Source organism: Rousettus aegyptiacus, unplaced genomic scaffold, assembly GCF_014176215.1.
Source record: "Rousettus aegyptiacus isolate mRouAeg1 unplaced genomic scaffold, mRouAeg1.p scaffold_m13_p_3, whole genome shotgun sequence".
Taxonomy (NCBI): domain Eukaryota; kingdom Metazoa; phylum Chordata; class Mammalia; order Chiroptera; family Pteropodidae; genus Rousettus; species Rousettus aegyptiacus.
Genome location: NW_023416306.1, coordinates 147,713,691 through 147,734,449, shown reverse-complemented (window position 1 = coordinate 147,734,449; position 20,759 = coordinate 147,713,691). Strand labels below are relative to the sequence as shown.

Below are 20,759 nucleotides of genomic sequence, written 5' to 3'. Positions count from 1 at the left end.
AGAGCTTAGAATCTCTCAGGTCCAGAAGCAACATAAACCTGCCTTTCCTGCTGATCCCTACAGACGAAGGGAGCAACTCAAGGGGGGAGGTTTCACTGGGGCTTCCGCAGCTCACAGACTAAATCCCAGAGCTTCCGGCCTCCCTGGCACACAGGAAGTGGTGGGGACCCTGTGGGACTCTTCCCCTTCCTCTTCAGACCCCTTGGTAGGCTCCCCGCTAACAAGGACTAATGGCACGGCTCTCCTCTGCCTGAGGATCACCACCGTGGGCAGAACTGCTTGGGGCTGAGCCTGGGCATGTGGTGCAGACCCCTGCGAATCGGCACTCCTAGGCTCTGCTCCCACTTTACCTTGAAGAGCTTGAGGGCCTCTGTCTGCAGGGCCTCGGAGGGCAGGGTGGTGAGGGATGTGTACAGCCCGTCTTTGCTGTAGCACAGCATGGGGTGTTTCCAGAGCGGGGAATCTGCCCAAAGCACAGCACCGGAGGACAGCAGCAGTTACCACCAATGAGGGAACTCACCTCCCACCCCCACCCCACTTTGATCTGCAGGGAAGACAAGGGTTTAACTGGGACACGTGGGTTGTGCTGGGTTTACGTCCAGAGTGTGGGGTATGAAGTTGTGCACTGCATTTAGTACACTCACAGCGTGGCTTAAGGGAGGCGGCCGCTGCTTTGCTAGCAGGTCTGCAAAGGGGCTGAGTGTGCGAGGTGTGGGCAGCTGAATGCAAGCTTGTGTGTGCAGGGCCCCCTCCCTGCCGTGTTGGGTTTGGAAGGAGAGGCGTGTATCGATCGGCCTGAAATCCGCCACGGAGCAGCAGGAAAGGCCTGTGTGTGGTGTGTGTACTGTTAGTGCCTCAGGGTCCTAAGAATCAGCAGCAAAATAAATACCCCAAACACCCCAGGCTCAGGTTAGCCTGATCCCAATATAGGCTTTACTTATTGATTAACAAACTCTAACTATAGATTAACCAGCTACCTCCTTTCCTCAACCCTCTGTCCAGCCAGCAAAGCTGCGAGCTGAACAAAGTAAAACATTGACCCAGGTCATTGGAAAGTCTGCTTCCCAGATATACACTCCTAAAGAGAGTTGTTAACTCTGTATCTTCACCAGAGATAGGGGCCCTGCAGTTTGGGATAGGAATGTCATTTTGTGGCTTAGATAGTTTTGAAACAGCTTCGGGGTACAGGAGTGCTTTCTTTGGGTACCTGACCAACAATTACCCAGCCACCGCTCTCCAACCCTGGCCAAGATGGCCACTCTCGCCTTACCTGGGTCTCCCTCACCGTCCATCAGTTTTCCAATGAGCTGCTCATAGGCAGTGCCCACCTTGGCACTGCTGCCACCTGCAGCCACCGTGAGGTGGTAAAGCCACGTGTCCTGGAAGGGGATAGAAAGCTGTCTGGCGTGGGAAGAATGGAGGCAAGAGGTCCTAGGAGGTTTCCTTGAAGGGGCCAACCCCAGCGTGGGGTTCAGCTGGGTTGGCTAGCACAAGTCAAGGATACCAATCTCTAGGAGGAAATATTCAGGATCAGGTGAACATGAACCCAGGTTTCTAAGCTTGTGGTTCTATGTCATGGTCCCAGTGAAAAGATGTTGGCCACTGGGAGTGGGAGTGAATTCAATATAAGAAATGCTCCAGTCGGGATACTAGTTGCCAATATGTCTAGGAGCGAAATAAATGTGAATCTGGGGAAGCTCAGGGGAAAGAGAGAAGGGAAGATGAGAATCACAGGTCCAAGTTTGGCCACGGGGGCCCCTCCCTTACCTTTTCATGCTTGGTGCCGATGAGGAGGTAGGTGGGGCTGTGCACTGGAGGGTGGATCACCAGTGTGCAGTGGGAGGAAAGCAACGGCCGGGTTCCCCCGGCCTCGTAGTCCTCGTCTGAGTCACAGGATCGATCTACTTCCTCTATGCGCGCGTCCCGCACAGGCAGGTGGCCCAGCGGTCGCTGCAGACATGAGCTTTCCGTGAATAGGAGAGCTAGCAGGGGCCAGGGGAGTCTCCTCTTTCTGAACCCTCAGCCCCTGGAGGGTTAGGAATCGAGGACGGGGACAGATGACGACAGGATGGGCAGGGGAGATGACAGCTCCTTGGCTGAGGCTGCTTGGAGAAGTGCAGACAGACCCTACAGGCGGTCTGTGGGCTGTGTACACTGGTCATGTACTCTGGAGGTGGCCAAACCAACTGGCTTTGTACTTGCTATGGGGTTAGGTTGGGTAGAGGGTAGAGCTAGGGCCTTCCATAAGGACATGGAGCCACAGAAATGGGGGCTGGGGGAAGAGAGAGCATGTGCTGTCGGGAGGCAGGGAAGTACCTTGTCCTCATGGCTCCGATAGTAGTAGAAGGTCCTCCCAATGAGAGCACACCAGACCAGCTTGGAGTGGCCATGCTTTACCTGTAAGACGGAAATGAACCAGCATTACTAGAACCGGGTGACCCCAGAAATAAATCCAGGACTGGTAAAGAGGAGGCATAGGGAGGCAGATCTTAAAACCCTTGGTCAAGCCCAGGTCCTTAGTGGAGATGCCACCCAGACTCCCTTCTCACGGAACCAGCCCCTTTACAGTAAGGGGCCATGGTGTAGACCACGCGATACCCCATCCACCCTGTGTGACCTGCCATTAACAGATTAACCAGGCCAACCAGAAACCCTGTCCCGGGAATGGGAACACGGGAAGAACTTGCTAGTCGGCAGAGGCTAGAGTTGACAGGATGCTGAGAGGGCGGGAAGGGCCATGGCAGGCGAGTGTAAATCATGAGGGAACAGCAACTGCACAGGCGGAGGAGCCTGATGTGAAGAGACTGAAGGGGACGCGGAGGCGAGGGAGAGCGCTCTGGAGAACACAGCTTCCTCCTGAAAGCGGCTTGCTCCCTGATGGTGTTCGGGCCTAGTTAACGTTCTTACTTGTTAACTTCTTTTTTCTTGGAGTTAACATGTGCTTCTCTGCTCCTTGCAATAAGGAGTCCTAACTAAAATGTCCTTAGGGCAAGCCTGGGATATTATTATAAGTCTCTGAGTGGCCACACCTACCTCGCCTAGGTTGTAGCTTCCCACTATTCATACTGGTGGGTACAGGTGGGGATGGGGAGAAACCCCTAATGACCTCAAAATGGGTACAGGACATGCCTTTCCTTCCTCTGTCTTGAGAATACCTGTTGTTCTAGCAACCCTGCTCCCCATTTCCAGGGAATCATTCATCATCACCTGTGAGGCCAACTAGCTAATCCCTAGGAGAAAATTACTGGAGAAAGGAAAAGGAGTTATGCATAAGGAGGGGACCCGCTGGCCCTTGGCACTCCTGTTCCTGCCTCCTCTGACTCTCAGGACGCCCACATTCCTCCCCTGCCAGCCCCACCATACCTTGGTCAGCCAGCCTCTCACAGTGGGCTTGGTGCCACCCTGCGGCAGGACTGGAGGCCCAGTGGCTTGGACCTTCAGTAGGCTCTGGAGAGCTCGGATCCACTCCTCCAGCAGGTTAGGTGAATCGGCTGTCAGGTAATAGGTTTTCTTCTCAGAGATGAGCTGTGGAGGAGTGAGGGATTGGGGACCGGGGGTTGGGAGATGGGAGGGTTGAATAATAGAAACTTGGCTCTGAGGTGACACAAATCTCTGAGCACAGCGGGCCTTCTTCCTTCCTATCCTGCTACTCTCTCCCTCCTTTCCCACCTCACCTTGTTCTCCCTGTCTCTTCTACCTTCACTCTCTCTCTCACATTCTCCCTCCTCTCCCTTCCTTGTACTCACAAATTAGGATCACGCCCAAACGTTGATGTAATATCTTTCACATATGTCCATTTTGCCCCAACTCTGTCTCCATCATAGCCATATCCAAACCCAGCACCTCTTCTGTCTGAAATTTTAGCTGCCAGGACCATGCTCACCTGGAATGTCTGTGCGCCCTCTCCTCGAACGATTTGGCAACGGGAGTTCAGTTCCACTTGACCTTGAGGTTTCCGGATGACATCACTCTGTAAAGAAAGGAAAGGGAAGGAAAGAGGTTAGAGCCTTCCCACAGCACATATTTCCTCTCGGATCTTACTCCAGGCCATAGGCAAAAGGGAAAGTGATTCCCAAGCTTTCCTGAGCTATGGTATGATGAATAATTTATTCTGGATCCTGGTTCTAGCGAAAATGGAGCAATGACTAGAGACATGGGTCCTGCATCCTGGGCCTCAAAAGTATAGACTGAGACTTTAAAATCGGGCCAGAAGCCACCAGGTTACTACTCAGCTATAAAGCCCTTAAATTCTTTCCACTGCGTCTTTTATACCAAGTGTGGCAAATAAGCGGCATACATATCAGGCACATCTATCACTGTTACCATTTCCAGTGCCACCACAGGTATCACTTATCAATCAGAGTATGCCTGCGTATGGAGTGATACAGGCCCAGAATCCTTAACGAGGTATCTGAGACAGCTGCTACCAACCAACTAGAGTCCTCTGTGCCCTTTTTAGAACACATACTGGTTATCCAGGGAAGGCTTGTCAAACTAGGTCCCAACATCCAAGGCTCCCTAGTTCCAAACAGTGTAGGAAGGAAGTAGAGGAGGCAATGGGTTTGCCTGCTAGAGCCATTCTTTTATGGGACAAGGCAAAAGAACTCGGCTTCTGAAGATAGGAATTTCTGAGGCAGCTCATCCAGAGCTGCCTTTGCCTGCTCAGCGCCTGATTTTACTGAGAACCAGTGACCAGGCTCATGGTCTGTGTGTGGCTCAAAGCCTCGGCTGCCTAGCCAGGCTGCCTCTCCTCACTTGCCAGAGCTTTGGCCTCTGGCCCGGGCCACGCTGCCCCTCGTCCAGCCTAGCCCCACTCACACAGTCCTGGGTCTGGGGTAGGGTTCTTTCGACTACAGTCCTAGGGGAGGAGGGCCTCACCGGGGACTTGTAGTACAGAATCTGTCCCTGTTGCAGGACGAACCAGCGCCTCTTCCACGTCTTCACTCGGCTCCCCATTTTCAGCAGGTAGCCCGACTTCTCCAATGACTCCTGCAGGGGTGGAAGGGTATAGGAGAGAAGAGGGGTGGACAGAAGGGGAGAATCACTGAGGTTCCTGGACGTCACACAGGTCGAAATGGCCCATCTGAGTCACTGCTTTGTCATTGATTAGAAAAATAATTACTAAGTACTTACTATGTGTATTTTCAGGGCACCACGCCCTGCTAAAAGTTTAGAGAGGACTGAATAAAGCATGGGTGGTCCTGCTGTGGAAGCATCCTACTGACTGGGGAATACACTTGACCATGAAGACATGGCAGAACAGGCTGAATAAGGGAGGCCGGCATGCGCCCGACTCCACCCCCGCACACTCCCCAGCCCACGGCCTCACATCAGCGGCAGCCTCGTGGCTCCGTCCATCCCGTCGCCAATCCCACGGGTCCCTCCTCTCACTGCTGCTCTCCAAGTCTTGCTCCGAGGGCGAGGGCGCTAGGCAGGCAACTCCCCCTGCCCACCGCCAGCCCCAGCCCCCAGCTCACCCCACCCAGGCCCAGCCCGTCTGTGGAGTAGGACGAGGTGCGCTGCAGCTTGTGCTCAGGCTCTGAGTAGTCACTGTCCAGGGAGCAGGCATCCGGCGGGATGGCGTAGTCGCCCTCGGAGCTCAGCGAGGACATGGAGACACCTGGCCAAGGGGAGGAGTCAAGGCCCAGGTCCCACACCTCCCCCAGCTCTGCACCCACCTGGAACCCCCAAGTCTGGAGCTGAGGGTCGTGGGCAGAGATCAAGCAGCAACCCCTATGTCTGACTACCCATGGGAGGAGGTGAGGGGCCTTTTGTTGCCCTGCACCCCTTTTGCTCCCCTTCTCTGTACCTCTCTTGATGGCCCGGGGACTGCCCAGTCCACTGGTCTTCCTGGGCTCAGGGCAGGGGACTGAAGTTCGGAAACTCGCCTGAGAGCTGCAGTCGTCATCAGACCCAGAGGACTCATCCACGAAGGGCACGGTGCTGATCTGTGTGGCTCTCTGCAAGACAGGCCCCCTTGCCACTGCAGCTCAGGCTGCGAAACCAGCCCTACCCTGCCTGCACTGACGCTCTGGCTCCAGGTGCCCAGGGTGCGGCCTGCACAGCCTGTCTGGGGCTCACCAACGCCATCACCTGGCTGGGGCACCCAACAGATGACTAACCCTTCTGGACAGTACTCCTGTGTCTTCAGTCCTAATCCTCTTTGGGCCTCGCTCCCTTCACATCATCCTCTGTGGTCCCCGAGGGAGCTGCCTCATCCCAGGTGAACACCTGCACACTGTGACCTCAACTTCCTGTCACTGGGGGCCAGAAAACCACGCCGCAGGCCAGGTGTGAGACAAGAGCTTTCAAAATGTGTAGGGGGAAAGTATTAAATTTTAAAAAAGGTGTGGGGATAATGAAAAGAGAGATCGTTTCAATTAATAGACATTTTAAAAGACTGATTATCCCAATGTTGGTGAAATTGTGGGGAAGAGGGTACTCTGTAGTGTGATAAAGTTTTTCTTGAAAGATAATTTGGCACTACCTGTCAAAATTTAAAACATGCATATCATTTGCCCACAAAGTCCACCTCTAGAACTCTGTCCTACACACACACACACACACACACACACACACACGTATGCACAGAGATATATTTGCACAATGTTCCTCGCACCATTTATTTTCGAGCAAAACAGAGACGTGACCTAAACTGTCAATTAGTAGGGGACAGGTTAAGGTAGTTATGGGGCATCCACACTGAAGGGTACAGTACAGGACAGCCCTAAAAGGGGAGGCAGAGCTGTATGTGGAGGTGCAGCAGGTAACCTGGCACGTGGTTGGGCGAACAAGCGAGGGGCAGAATGACGTGTATAACGTGATCCCCTTTGTGTGTGTGCGCACGGGACAGACAGAATATTTGTAACGCGTTTGGAGAGGCAGCACAGGACCTTACAACATAAACACTAAACCATTAATGACAGTTGCCTCTGGGGGTAGGGATTAGGGAAAATCAATGTAAGAAGAACTTCACGTTTGGCTTTTTAATCATTTATAAAAAGTTTTAAGAAGTATGATTTCAAAAAATAATAATAAAAGGAGACAAGATCATGTTGAAACATCATGTAGGTATCATGTTGCAGTTACATCTGATTTTCGTTTTAAAAATGTAGTGATGTTATGGGAGTATATGTTTGAACACATAAAAAATTCTGGAAGGAGCCCCACTGCCCTCCGGGTCACACATGTGACGAGATAGGGCAGACAGGTGGAGAAGGCATAGGTTTAACCTTTAACTTTTTACTTTGCCCAAAATCACAGTGATTCAAATTTTTGTAAACACAGAATTTTTCTAATAAAAACCTAATAAAGATCAATGATAAAGATAAAATGACATGAGGCGAGCTGAGCTCCCTTCCCCGAGTCATGTGTGTGTAGAAGCCTGACCCCGGAGCCCTACTCCAGCCACTGCATAGACAAGAAGCCTCTCTGAATGGGGACACCCCCTCCTCGGTTAGCAGCTTCTTACCCCCTTCAGGGCTGTGTAGACAGGCGCAGTGCCGTTCTTGTAGACAAGGCCAGAGAAAGGCCCAGGGGACACAAGGGCTGGAGGCCTTGAACCTGGCGGGGCAAGGAAGAGGGATGAGATGAGATGAACTCAAGTGCTATAGCCCAGAAAGGTGTGTGGGGGCAGCAGAGCCAAGGAGGAAAGCCGCACACAGCACTCCCTGAAACAGCACTCTGGGTGACAGACCAGGTGACAGATCTCAGGATGGGGGCCCACTCTTGCCAAGGCAATTACCAACCATGCACTAGGAGCTCTTGCATCACTGTGGGATTCTGTGGCTGGCTGGTAACTTAGGAGCCAGTGGGTGGGGATGGGGCTCCTTCAGGGAGCTCATCTAAATCAAGGCACTGGGGGCTCCTCCCACCCACAGCCCTTGCACTGCAGAAGGAAGCCAGTGCAGGTGGGAGCCTGGGCTGGAGCACCCCTACTCTAAAGTCCTTTCCAGCTCTGCAGTTGGCTTCAATCCTATTCAAGGCCACACCCACCCAGCAGGTGATACATTAAACCTGCACAGCTTCCTCTTCTCTCCTAAGTAGCCCTAGCTATGTAATTTCACCTGAACCTCACCTGTAGGGGGAGGGAATGGGGTGCCAGGTGACCCCAGCCCTGGGCGTTGCTCAGAGTCCTCTCTTCCCCCACACACCCAACCTGCCTACCATGGGCACCCCACTTTGGAGCTCACCGCAGCAGGTGACATTACTTCTGGGAGATACATCCGAGAGACGCATGCCTGACATGGCTACCGCATAGATCCGGCTCTCCTGGAATGAAAAGTCCCAGGAAGGTCAGCGCCCAGCACTGTGGCCACCCGGGCCCCTCCTGGGGTGTGGAGGAAAAGCATGGCTCTGTTGGCAGGCACACCTGCGTCCACAACCAGCTCGGCTACTTACTGGCAGGGGAGGCGGGGAGAGTCTTAGACAAGTTACATTGTTTCTGGGCCTAATTTTCCTCAGCTCTAAAATGAGGGTAATAACTCTCCGGCTATTGTGAGAATCAAATGAAATTATTAATGTAAAAGTTCGACACCTGTACTATAATCAGTGCTGACAGATATTCACTCCCTGCCAGACACCGCCTTTCCCTTGGGGCAAGGAAGCGCATGGGAGAGGGGTTGGTGACCTGTTTCTCTGAATCTTACCCATTTTACAGCTCTTGGGTCTCAGGCCCTCACCCACCATACGTGGGGTGTTGCTAAGGAGGGCAGAGCCCATGCTGACGGTGTGCCCTTTTGTAAGCCAGTTGTTTGGAAGCTGGGACGCATTATTTTTTCCTACAGTGATAACATGACATCATGGTTAGGCTTTGGTCCAACCTACAAAGTCCATTTAGCTCACTTAGGCAAGAGAACCCAACTGCACAAGACACATCGATGGGGTCTGCCCGCCCTCAACCCTTCCCTCGCCCTCAACCCTCTGTGCCCCTGGGCTCTGAAGCAGGCCCGCCTCAGGCCTGAGGAGCTTTTCTAATGCTTTGAAGGCTCCCAAACAACCCACAGGCCCCACCTATGCTTTTCCATATCTCTTCTCTCCACTCAAGATAAAGGGACAACAAAGGCCCCCTCAGGTGACTGGTGAGTCACAAGGACCAGAGAAGGTCAGCCCGGCTCAGGGCAGTCCACGGGCTGAGGCACCTGGGAGAGATAGGGAGGGGCCGGGATGAGATCCTGAGATAAGCGCAAGCAGAGAAGGTCAGAGACATTGGGGGAGGTGAGAATGTCCCACCAAGGGCACTGACGTGGGGCAGGGAATTCCTGTGCTTACCTGAGGCAGAGAAATTGGGTCCGAGTAGTAAAATTAGGCACAAAAGAGATTGTTATTGACAGAAGTGGTAGTGGAATTCTGAGGCCTAACTCATCTAAGGTTATTTTGAAGATCAACAGAAAAAGGGCTCTGCAAACTCTAAATGGGCAACTAAGTATATCTGACTCCCTCCAACGGAGAAATATCCTTGGAATGTGCAGTCTTGATCTTTTCCCCATAGTTACTGCCCAGTTGGTCCCACCTAAGAAAGGCTGGGCTTTGTGGCTTCCACCATGGCCTCCTAAGCCAACAGGAGAGATCCTGTCTCAGGGGCCAGAAGGAGCTGAGCCCTCTTGCTCAGTCCCCGTGGAGTGCTCCCTCACTGCCCACCTCTGCTCTAGGGTTCCAGAGCATTTACTTGTATTTACAAGACAATGAACAAGAGGGGGATGGTTCTGACATTCCAACTCAGCTGGCCCTTCGGGTTTTCAAAACCTCTCCATCTTTGCCCCACCTGTCCCTGTGCCCTTTGTCTGCCTGTCCCCACCTCCGCCCTTACCCCTCTCCAGTGGCAGCACACTGTGGCCCTCCCATGACTCTGGGGCTTCAGGAACAGGCCACCAACCTATGGCCTGAAGACCAGCTGGCCTTGGGGGACTTCCTAGCCCTCCACCCCCAGGTGTGGCTGTGCACTCAGGTCATCCAGGTTCCCCTTGTAGCAATCACTGATAAGGACGTGGCCCGTGAGCCTGGTGGTGAGGCTTCCCGGACTAACAGCATTTCAGAAGAAGCCCCTGCAGGATGCTGCTGAAAAGCTGGGCATCCCAGGCAGAGGTACAGGGTGATGCCACCCCCCGCACCCTATTCCTTGTGCTGCCAGGAGCCTGACACTCATGTGTCCCACGCAGCATGGCCTCACGCCACAGCAACATCCAGGGGTCAGACCACACAAGAGGTTGCCAGCGACTCTCTGATGTCCCCTAAGAGGCAGGACACAGCTGGAGAGTTAGAGCTGGGCTCTGGGGATAGCCGAGCCTTTATTTAAAGCCTGGCCCCTTACTATGTACTATGTGACCCTGAGCAATTACCTAAGTCTGTGGGGACAGGAGTTTCCTATTCTGTAAAGCAAAACAGCACCAAACTCCTTGCACGGGCAAAAAGTCCTGCCCTGTGGCAGACTCCGTGCCAAGCATTGGACTTCCGTTATCTCATCTTACCCTCACCACGGACCTGTGCAACCTTATTAATGCCCACCCATCCTGCTCTTCTTTTTAACTTTTTATCATGGAAAATGTCAAATAGACACAAAAGTGGAAAGAAGAGACTAAAGAATGACTTCGTGTATCCATTATCCAGCTCTACAAAGATTAATGCACGGCTGGTCTTATTTCATCAGTATCCTCACCCCAGTTCATTGATTCGGAAGCAGTTTTACCAGACGGCATGGCACTTTATCCAATGGTACAAGTAAGGAAGCTAAGGCTTGAAAATAATAATAGCCAACACTCACATGCCACTTCCTACTGCAAGTACTTGTTACACGGTCACCCTGTAAAAAAGGTACTACTATCCCCATTTCACTGATAGGGAAATCAAGGCACTGAGGTTTAGTGACTTGCCCCAGGTCACAGAGTTGGCAGTTCGACCCCAGTGGTTTGGTTCTGGGACCTGTGCTCTTAGCCAGCCAGCACACTGCACCTCCTCAGAGTCATGAAGACTAAAGAAGAAAATGTGCACGCAGCATCCAGCTTGCTGTGTGCACACGGCGAGTGCCCGCTCAGGATGACAGCCAGCCGCCATCCATCCATTCCAAATCCTGGCTCTGCCCTTCGCCGGTTGGGTGGTCTGGGCAGGTTTGGTGCAACCCACCACCCAGAGGTACCGCGAAGAGGACAGCCTTGTCTCATGCTCAGTGTGCGGCTGTGTTCCACGAGCGGTCACATCCTCTGCCCGGCCCCCAGGCAGACTCTTACCCAGGATGGAAAACGATGCAGGGGGGGTGTGGGTGGTTTGCTCCCCAAATCCACTTCCTCCAGCTCAGCTCCAGGCACCTTCGGGTTCTCTCTTTCCTCCTTCCTCCAGGCTAGGGGTGGTTCCTCCATCTCCATCTTCTCTGGTTCCTCCCGGACCTCAACTCGGGCCTCCACCTTAGGAAGGCCGGAGGGGCCGAGGGTTGAGAGGGTCCCAATCTCAATGCTTACGACGTGGTTGAAGTGCCCAGGCCCCACCTGGGGCTGGCTGTGGTGCCGCTTGGCCAGCTGGACACTGTCCCGGGGGGTGCTGGGAGCCCGCACCTTTGGCAGGGTCAGGCTGCAGCCAGGGCCACCTTCCCTGACAGAGGTCTTTGTCCCAGGGAGCGTTCCTCCCTCAGCAGTGACCAGGCCCTCATCCCAGGAAGCCAAACGATGTCTGGGGCTGTGAGTCTTCACGCACAGCTGGCTGGGAGCACCCTCTCTCCCCAGACGAGGTGGCAGGGTCTTGGCCTCTGATATTTCCCCAGGACGGACCATGATGGAGCTGGACTCCTCCAAGGAGCTTCCCGCTTTAGGGGCAGAGTCCTTGCTCTGCAGAGAACCCTGAGAAGGTGCAGGCAGAGCTGCCTTCAGGGCACCCTGGGCATGAGGACCACTGTTCCGCCCCATCGGCTGTGCTCTTGGCCTTGAAGAAACAGAATCCTGCCCTGCGGCTTCTTGGGGGGCCACCAGCAGCTTCCCTGGAGGTGCCATCTGAAGCGCTATGGTTAGGGCAAAAACAAGCATATTGAGAGCTCCCTCAATATAGCCCCACACGTGCCCCCCGCCCCACGCTTACTCATTTACCTTCTAGAGCATCTTGAAGGGCTCCCACCTGCTCTACCAGGTGCTGATTACAGCTTTTCAGGTGCTGATTTTCTATCTCAAGCTAGGCAAGAAGAAAAAGGAAGATTTAGAATATTCGGCTTACAGGTTTAGACATATAATTCAAAATCAAATTAAAATCCCTTTTTAAGATCAAATCTTCAAAAAAGCACATGTACTGACCCTGATCCCCTCTCTCCCTCTGTGTTAACGAATTTGAGTTGACATAGAATCCCATTTAGCAGCCCTGAACTTTTATTTCTAGCTATTTTTAAGCTTTTTAAAATTGTGAAATATAACACATACACAGAAAACTATACACCACAGCAGTGACCAGCTTAACAAATGATGCTGAAATGAATCCTCATGTGACCACCACCTTGGTTAAGAAATTTGCCAGCACTCCCAACAACCCCGAACCTGCCCCTTCCCAATCACACCTCCCTCCCTGCCTCCCTCCCCACAGAGGTGACTGCTCTTCTAAGTTTATCAGACTCACTCCTTTGCTTTCTGAGTTTTACCATCTACGTATGAATCCCTACGCTCATTGGTTGAGTTGCGCTCATTTCTGAACTTGATATAAATGGACTCATACAGTATGTCCTTCTGCATCTGGCTTCTTCTCATCAATGTCATGTCTACGAGATCCATTCTCGTGGTTGCTGCATTTTCTTTTAAACGAAATCCAACACAGCTTTTAGCAAGGGGTCAGGGCTGATCAATATAGAGGCATTGGCTCTGTCCCCAAGGACTTGTAGTCTAACAGGTGACCTGAGATGTACGTCTGCAGAAGAGGATGGGAGGCAAAATAAGCCAACAACTCCCTGCAGGTGTGAGCCACTTGTGTCAGGAAAGAGGAAGAAAAGACGAATGCGCATCCTCTTCCAAACTTCAATTCCCTCTCCTTGTGTTTAGAAAGAGGTTGTTTTCTGTTTTTTTTTTTCCACCGGTAGCACTGTACCTTCAAGTCCCGAGTTTCCTAAACGAAGTGTAGCAAGTGTTGCACTATGAACATGAATGAACAGTGGTGCAAAGTAGAAGAGAGGTTGTCAGGGGCCGGGGGAAGAGAGTGGGAGTTAGTGTTTAATGGGTACTAAGCGTCTATCTGGGGTGACAAAATGTTTTGGAAATAACAGTGATGGTTGTGAAAGTACTTAATGTTACTAAACTGTACACTTAAAACGCAGCTAAAATGGTATATGTTATGTATATTTTTAAAACGTTAAAAAAGAACGGAGAGGACAGAGAAGAAAGTGGAGAGTGGATGGGAAAGACTGTCAGGCTCATTCCTTCTCTCAAACTTAAATGGAGCCCCAAATCAGGAGCTCTAGGGAAACCCAACCGGGACAAAAGCGGGGAAAAGGGAAGCAAAGCCTCTCAGCTGAATGAAGGGTCAGTGGTTCACAAATGAAGGCCGTCAAGACCTCTCCCACAGAAGGAGGCCGGAAAATGCTGAGGGATGGAGGCAATCCGCGCCCCCCCCCCCCCCCCCCCCCCGCCGCACACTGTCCGTTTCGGGCTTCCCACGGAGAGAGTATGACTCACCTCTGCTAACTTGAGTGTCACCCATTCCTTGATCTTTGCAGCTTTTTCTTGAACAATTTTTGCTTCCTCAGCTCTCATCTGCTTCTGCAAGAAAGAGAGAGCCTTTAGCTAATCACATCAATCAATGCTTTAGTGAATAACTGGAGGTGGGAAGCCCCGGAAGGTGACTGGATGGGGTGGCCTGATAGAAAAAAAGAAATTCATTTATTAATTTTAAAAATATTCTTAAAGGAGGAAAAGCCTTCCTAAGCATAATGCAAATTCCAAGAAGCCATGAAGGAAAAGAATAATAAATCTAGATTATCACTATAAATTCCTATCTGACAAAAAAAAAAAAAAAAGATGCCTTAAACAAAATCAAAAGACCAACTGGGGGATGATTTGCAACACAAATGATGACATCATACAAAGGGCTAATTTGAAATGAACACTACAAAAAATACATGCAAAGGATATGAACAGGAAGTCAACAGAAAAAGAAAGAGAAAGAGACCCATGAAAATCTGTTTAACAGCAATCATAATTTAAAGAATGCTGATTAAAAATGAGACATCATTTTCCTCCACCAGACTAACGCTTAACGTTTAAAAGTCTGATATTATCTCAAATTTTCAAGAGTGTTGGAAAACAACCACTGTGACAGAAATTGGCAAAGCCTTTTTGGGGAACAATTTGATAATATTTGTCGACATTTTAAATGAACTAATAAACCCACTGCACAGAAATCATTAGTTGCAATTTGATAAAGCAATAAAAACAAAAAACGCAAAACTGGAAATCACCAAAATGTCCACAAATAAGGGCTTGGCTAAATAAACATCATGAAAATGGAACGCTGTGATTTAATACACAAGTAAACATTCCCAATGAACAGTGGCTGACAGTGAGGAGTGGAAATTAAGGCTTGGGGATAGAGGAAAAATGTCATTTTATACATTCTGGTCTTTTTGTATTTTTTACTATAAGCATGTATGACCTTTACAGTAAAAAACAAACAAAATAACTAACAGAAAATAAAGCTAAACTGGCATCTGAGTGCAGCAATTTCTTTAAAATAATAAAAAAGTAGGATTGAAAAGTGAGATTTGTATCTAAACAATAGCTCTTTGGGATAGCAAGAAATGCAGGCTTTGGGGCTTTGATTCTGCCTCTGAGGCTTATCTACTGTGGGACGCCGGGCATGACACCTAACCCTCTGGGCCTGTGTGGTCATCTCTAGAATGGGGAAGATACACCTCCCTTCTGGGTCACTGTGAAGATGAGGTGTGAAAGTGCACAGCACAGTGCCAGAGGTGCAGGTAATCAACCAATTCTGCAATAAATACAAGTTCCCTATCTATAAAGCATGGAGACCTGGGCATATTCTGGAGTGGAGAAGTTTACAGAGACCCACAATAACAACTTCGGTTACACCTCGAGGGAAAAACTGCCTCCTAATTGTAAAATGACAGACATAAGCTCCAAACAAGGGTGTCTTGGAAATGAGATGGCAACGTGAAAAGGTGAGACTCAGTATTTCACAGCTGGAAAGATCTTAAGGTTATCGAGTTCAGAGGTTTGCAAACTGGCCCATAAGCCGAATCCAGCCTTCCACCCAGTTTTTTCTCCCCATCTATTTTTGGAAATTAAGTTGTACTGGCACACAGCCACCCATATTCATTTATGTATTGTCAAGGGCTGTTTTCACGCTGCGACAGCAGAGGTGAGTAGAGACAACAGAGACCACAAAGCCAAAAATACGTACCATTTGGCCCTTCATAAAAAGAGTTTGCCGACCCCTGACACGGTCTGACACCCTCTTTATGTGGCTGTGGGAACTGAGGCCCGTTACGTTTACTGGCTGCCTCTGTCAGTTCCTGGCACAGCTGAGACTAAAACCAGGTCTACTGACTTAAAGAACAGCATTCTTTCTATTCTGATCTTGATCTACGATTACTGACCTAAGCTTCGGCAGTAATCATTTTGCCCACCAATCCCCAGATGCTGCCACTTCTGCGAACCACTCAAAAGAGAAGGTATTTCTAAAACCAATGGAAAATCCATTAGAGAATCTACGTGTCAAAATTCTTTCCCATGATTTTTTAGGAACACATGGGTGCCCCACAGATTATAAAGCTACATTCCATGAAGGAAATATCAGTGAATGCTGATGAATGATTACAAATTTGCCCATGGGTAGTGGGAAGATACTACCAGGATTAGCTGGGACCTTGCAGGAAAATGTACATGTGGGAAATTCAGTCATCTGGCCACACTGAGAGGGGCATTTGTTGGAAATGATGGAGCTCTGGCACCGGGGAAACGTTGGGTAGGTAAGGCCAACGGCAGAGGGAAGGGACAGAATTAGGATGAAATTAATGAGATTGTGAAAGGGAGGAGGCTAGGCACAGGGAACTGGAAGGGGATGTTCCAGACATCCTCTCCAGAGTGAGGGTGCGAACTGTCGCTGGAATCCATGTGCTCAGGACAGGAGACCCTACTTTTTAGAGGAGGCAGCAGCATTGCCTCCTCTGCCTGCTGAGTCAGTCTCTGCCGACTCAGGCTGAGAACCTTTAGCCAGTCAAGGCTGATGGGCTAGCTCTGTGCTGCTAATGCTACAGGTGAGTGTTGCGTCCCACATGCAGGCAGGGAACAAGGCCAAGGTGGGGAAGGGACAGCCCTGCTTATCAAATACTGACCTCGTGCCTGGTACTGTACACGGATTACCCGAGTTCTTTCTCTGACAGTCCTATGGCATATTTGCCCGCAGTCAGAGACCAGCAAGTGTCAGAGGTAGGATTTGAACCCAGATCAGTCTGCCTCCAACGTCCTTTTCCCACTGAATCCCCTGCCTGATTCCCAAGGTACCTTCCAACAATACAATCTCCACATGAAAGAATAGTCTCATGAGGGAGTACACTCCCCATCGCTGGAGGGTCAAGCAGAGGGGCTCTGCTCAAGAAGCTGGGACCAATGGGAACAGATGTTGCAGAGGGCACTGGTGCTCTGCTACACGGCACCTGCTTCTCCAGCTGTGCCTCCAGCTGGCCGATGAGCTCATCCTTGCCCTGCAAGGCTTTCAGCAATTGTTGGTACTTCTGGTGCAGGCTGCCTGATGAGTCCACATTGTTCAGATTGGATAGTTTCACCTTCTCTTCCATCACACCCACCTGAAAAAGACCAACTGTCTCATTAGGCTGGGATGTGGTGTGTGAAATGGCCACAAACATGAGATGGGACATTTCCTAATGCCCTAGTCCATGACTCCCAGGCAGAGTCGTTACTCAGGGTGATCAGGCCAATTAATTCAATGACCATTTACTAAGCCTCGATTGGGGAAAAAAAAAAAAAAAAAAAAAGGAATTGACAAGGAGGAAACAACCAGCTGTTAAGTCCTCACGCTTTGGACGCTCTGGGGGCCCCAAGTAGGGATGAGCTGGCAGGACAAAAAGCCCTGCAGAGGAGCTGCTCCCATCTCATGGCGGCAGAGACAACTGCTGCTAACTGCAGTCCATGGGCTTCCCGATATTTCCCAGCCCTCTCGTATGCAGGAAGACGGGCATGGAACTCACTCCAGCCAATGGGCCTGAGTGGGATGACACAGTATTTCTGGGCTGAAGTGTTTAAGAACTGGTGCTCTTTCCCTGCCATGGCAACCAAGGAGGCTGAGTGTCCCAGACGGTCCAGCTAGAAGATGGGGAGCTCCAGAACCTGGGTCCTCAAATCACTGTGTGAAGCAGAATCCCTGGCTAATACTCAGTAGAGAGGTACCATGAGTGAGAATTAAATGTGTTAAACCATTCAGATGTCAGACTTGGTTACCTCAGCATAACCTAGTCTATTTGGACTAATCCACCCACCTGCTCACTGCACTTACCCGAAGACTCCTTCATGCCCATAGAAAGCTTCATGCACCTTACTTTGTTCAAAAGTTCTAACCATGACTGCTGGTTTTCCTTGTCCCTGAAAGCTCATCAGTGTGATGACTGTGTCCATGTGAATCCACGGGAAGGGGCGGGAAAGGCCAACGGTCACTTCCCCTGCACTCGTCAGTCCTCCCCCACCACCCCGGTTACCTGGGTCTCCGCGTTCTCTGCTCTCTGTTCTGCCTCCAGCAGCCTCTGCTCCAGCTCCTGCATCTGTCCAAACACAGATAGAGGGGGAGATATTGGTGTGCTGTCTCCATTGTGCACACAACATCAAGGCAATGCAAACAAATTGTGCAGACACTCCGCACGGACCAGGTTTCAACTGCCTATCTCAAGTGGCTCAAGGGTGTCAGGGTAAAGATTTTTGTGGCAACTCTTGGTTCTTTTGTTCTGAATTGAAGTGCAGGTGAAAAGCCCACGGTGCTATCCTCTCTGTGGAGGGAGTAACAGCCTCGTTCTTTCTTCCTTGTGTAAGGCACCCAGGGAGGGCGGCAGGACGGTTGTCATTCTTCCTGAGGCACTCCCGCCTCAGTCTCAGTCCTGCCTCCAGTCTCCTGTCCCTGAGGCCTCTCTCTGCTTAGCACGGGTCACAGGTAGTGTCCTGCCTGGCATGGCACATGTTCCCACATGAGCTGCCATTATGTCATCAGTGAGGGTATATTCCTTCGCACCCCGGAATAGCTCACTGGTTAGGGACAAATACTTCCTCAACCCATCAAGGATGCCTCTGACTGTAAACGGCATCCACAGGTATCACCTTATTTGATTTCTTTAATCTTAAAGAAATAGAGGGGTTCAAGACACATTTTAAAAAAATTCTATCTTGCAACCAGTAGAGGAGTGTTATTCAGGTTTGAGGGGCTTGGCGTTTCTGGAATTTTAAGCCAGCAACTGGCCCAAGCAAAGGGACCTCTGTTCTTAAACACGGAGGCCCATCAGATCTAAACTGAAGCCTAAGTTGCTGCTCACCAGCCCATGGCCCACATGACATCTCCTCAGCTTCCCAAGTTCATGGCTTGATGAATGAAGTATGGGCTGGATTTCAGTTCCCACTTTCTCCTTCTGGTCAGGGCTAGCTTTGTGCTGCCCAAACCACACACCATCACACAAAGGTCCTGCAGAAGTAGAGCTGAGTCATACATCTGACTCTCCTATCAAATGCCATGTGCCAAGGCCTAGTCAAGTCAGCAGCTTCCTTCCCCACCCTGCCCTGCCCCAGGGCAATGCATATGCATTACACACACATCAGAGGCTGATATCCCAGCCTTGTCCTCTGTGAGGCCAGATAGGCCTCACTTTCTAAGCTCCAGCCCAGCCCAGCCCTTGCCCACCTCATTTCTGCAGATGTGGCCTTTGCCCTAGCTACTCAACCTCCTCCCTTTGGCCTGGACTCTGACTTGATTTTTACCAGTGAACTGAGTGATTCCTTCTTTCCCAAGCTCTTACCTTCTCAGCTGAAATTCCAGTTTTTCTCCCTGATGAAAGAAAAGGAGGCCCCAATATGGTGCTGGACAGCAAAAGGAGAGTTACCCGGGAGAGGTTCAGTCTGAGAACCTGGGGTACCTCCAGGGCAGCCCTTCCTCGCCCGGGTTTTCCCTTGGGGTTGGGGACACACAGGTGCTTTCAGTACACATTCCCTTTGAAAGGATCTGAGGTTCCCAAGTAAAACTTGAGATTTAAAACAAAAATGTCCCTTGGGGTCCCAACGAATAGGACCACCTTTGACAGGCAAGCATTCATGTGCTCAGGCCAAGGATGCCTGCCTCTCTTCTCTCTTCTCCTGTGTTTAGTAATCATGACCACACTCTAAACTCAAGCCTAGGAGGGTGGGTTGGTTCTGGCCAGACACAAGCCATCAGTTAGAGCCAGATGGCCTTTCCAAAATCAAACAGTCCTTGCCTGTCTTACAGGTGTCCCTTGACCTTCGAACATTTGCTTTGTAGCTACAGGGAAGATAACAGCATAGTATAAATCAACGTTATGGTTATAGGGTAGGGGAAAACACACGTAGTGGTGGCCCTCGCTGACCAGGTTAGTACTTTATAACCCTCCCCCCTTTGACACCAAGACCTGACTGGGCCGATCAGGTTCTGTCCCCACAGGAATCCAAAATCTGGCATGGAGAGACCAGAGACGAGAGGCAGGAGGGACTACGCTGGAGAATGTGCACAGACTTCACCAAGCCATGAGTGTTAGGTAGTCCTTTCGGTTCCGTGAGCTGTCCCAGGATCCTCCTAACACATTCCACTTGCTAAACTAGCCAGAGTGGGAGTTTTTTGCCTACATCAGAAACAACTCAATGCAATTACCAGGGGCATTTAATTTTTTTAAGAACACAATGAAATATTATATGAGGAGGTTTGGATTCTTGACAAGTCTCCTAGATTGACTGCCAGCTGGACCATTTCGATGTACCATCTGCTCTGTAGCTCAGAAGACACAGGCTTTCCATAGGAAGTGATAACTCATATTTGTGACCTTCTGCAACGACTATCTGATGTTTTCTAACTTTATCTGATGGAAAAACTTGTCTTCCTATTTTACAGATGGAGGAACCAAAGTAGACTGAAGAACAGAATGTGTTTGAGTCCTACCTTCTGGATGGGCACTTTCATTTGGGACAAGAGCGGCCAGTGACACTGGTCAGAGCCAGAAATTACTCCATTACTGACAACATGGTGAGTATTTTTTCCCTCGAGATTTGAATATTCCTTTAAGGCAGCAGTCCCCAACCTTCTGGCACCAGGGACCGGTGCTCCTATGAGAATCTAATGCCTGATGATCTGAGGTGGAGCTGAGGCGGTGATGCCAGTGCTGGGGAGTGGCTGCAAAGACAGATGAAGCTTCACTCACTGGCCTGCCACTCGCTTCTTGCTGCGCAGCCTGGTTCCTAACAGGCTGTGGACCAGTACCTGTCTGCAGACCGGGGGTTAGGGAACGGAAGGTCTCCTCCCAGCCCTGGCCTGCTGCCATGGGTCCTCGTCTCTGCCAACCCTCCTAGGTGTTCTTATCTTCCCAGCAAGGACACTTGAGGCTCTAAGCATTTTATATCCACCTTCATGCTGGACTATTCCCTTTTCTCTAAAACTAATTTCTGAACATTGACAACATTTTGAACATCCAGAACTTTTGAAAAGAAAAGAGTATAATGACCATCTATGTTTCTGTCACTGTGCTCCAACTATTATCAACTGCCTGCCATCACTGTTTGAAGAGAATA

The 20,759-nt window shown here is 50.5% G+C and overlaps 1 protein-coding gene across 3 annotated transcripts in view; it reads right to left on the bottom strand.

Moving 5' to 3' along the window:
- PLEKHH1 (pleckstrin homology, MyTH4 and FERM domain containing H1) overlaps positions 1-20,759 on the bottom strand; it is a 49,559-nt gene that overhangs the window by 10,381 nt on the left and 18,419 nt on the right. For 2 of the 3 annotated variants that reach the window (XM_016131316.2, XM_016131317.2), the window contains exons 3-18: positions 17,687-17,749; positions 16,631-16,780; positions 13,632-13,715; positions 12,069-12,150; positions 11,223-11,983; positions 8,193-8,271; positions 7,472-7,563; positions 5,810-5,960; positions 5,478-5,620; positions 4,879-4,989; positions 3,884-3,970; positions 3,364-3,525; positions 2,317-2,397; positions 1,768-1,950; positions 1,271-1,379; positions 351-463 (exon numbers count right to left, since the gene is read on the bottom strand). In XM_016131316.2, the coding sequence (XP_015986802.2) occupies positions 351-463; positions 1,271-1,379; positions 1,768-1,950; positions 2,317-2,397; positions 3,364-3,525; positions 3,884-3,970; positions 4,879-4,989; positions 5,478-5,620; positions 5,810-5,960; positions 7,472-7,563; positions 8,193-8,271; positions 11,223-11,983; positions 12,069-12,150; positions 13,632-13,715; positions 16,631-16,780; positions 17,687-17,749 (2,451 nt within the window). The remainder of the gene's footprint in view (positions 1-350; positions 464-1,270; positions 1,380-1,767; positions 1,951-2,316; positions 2,398-3,363; positions 3,526-3,883; positions 3,971-4,878; positions 4,990-5,477; positions 5,621-5,809; positions 5,961-7,471; positions 7,564-8,192; positions 8,272-11,222; positions 11,984-12,068; positions 12,151-13,631; positions 13,716-16,630; positions 16,781-17,686; positions 17,750-20,759) is intronic. The other variant, XM_036239203.1, reaches the window with a different exon arrangement.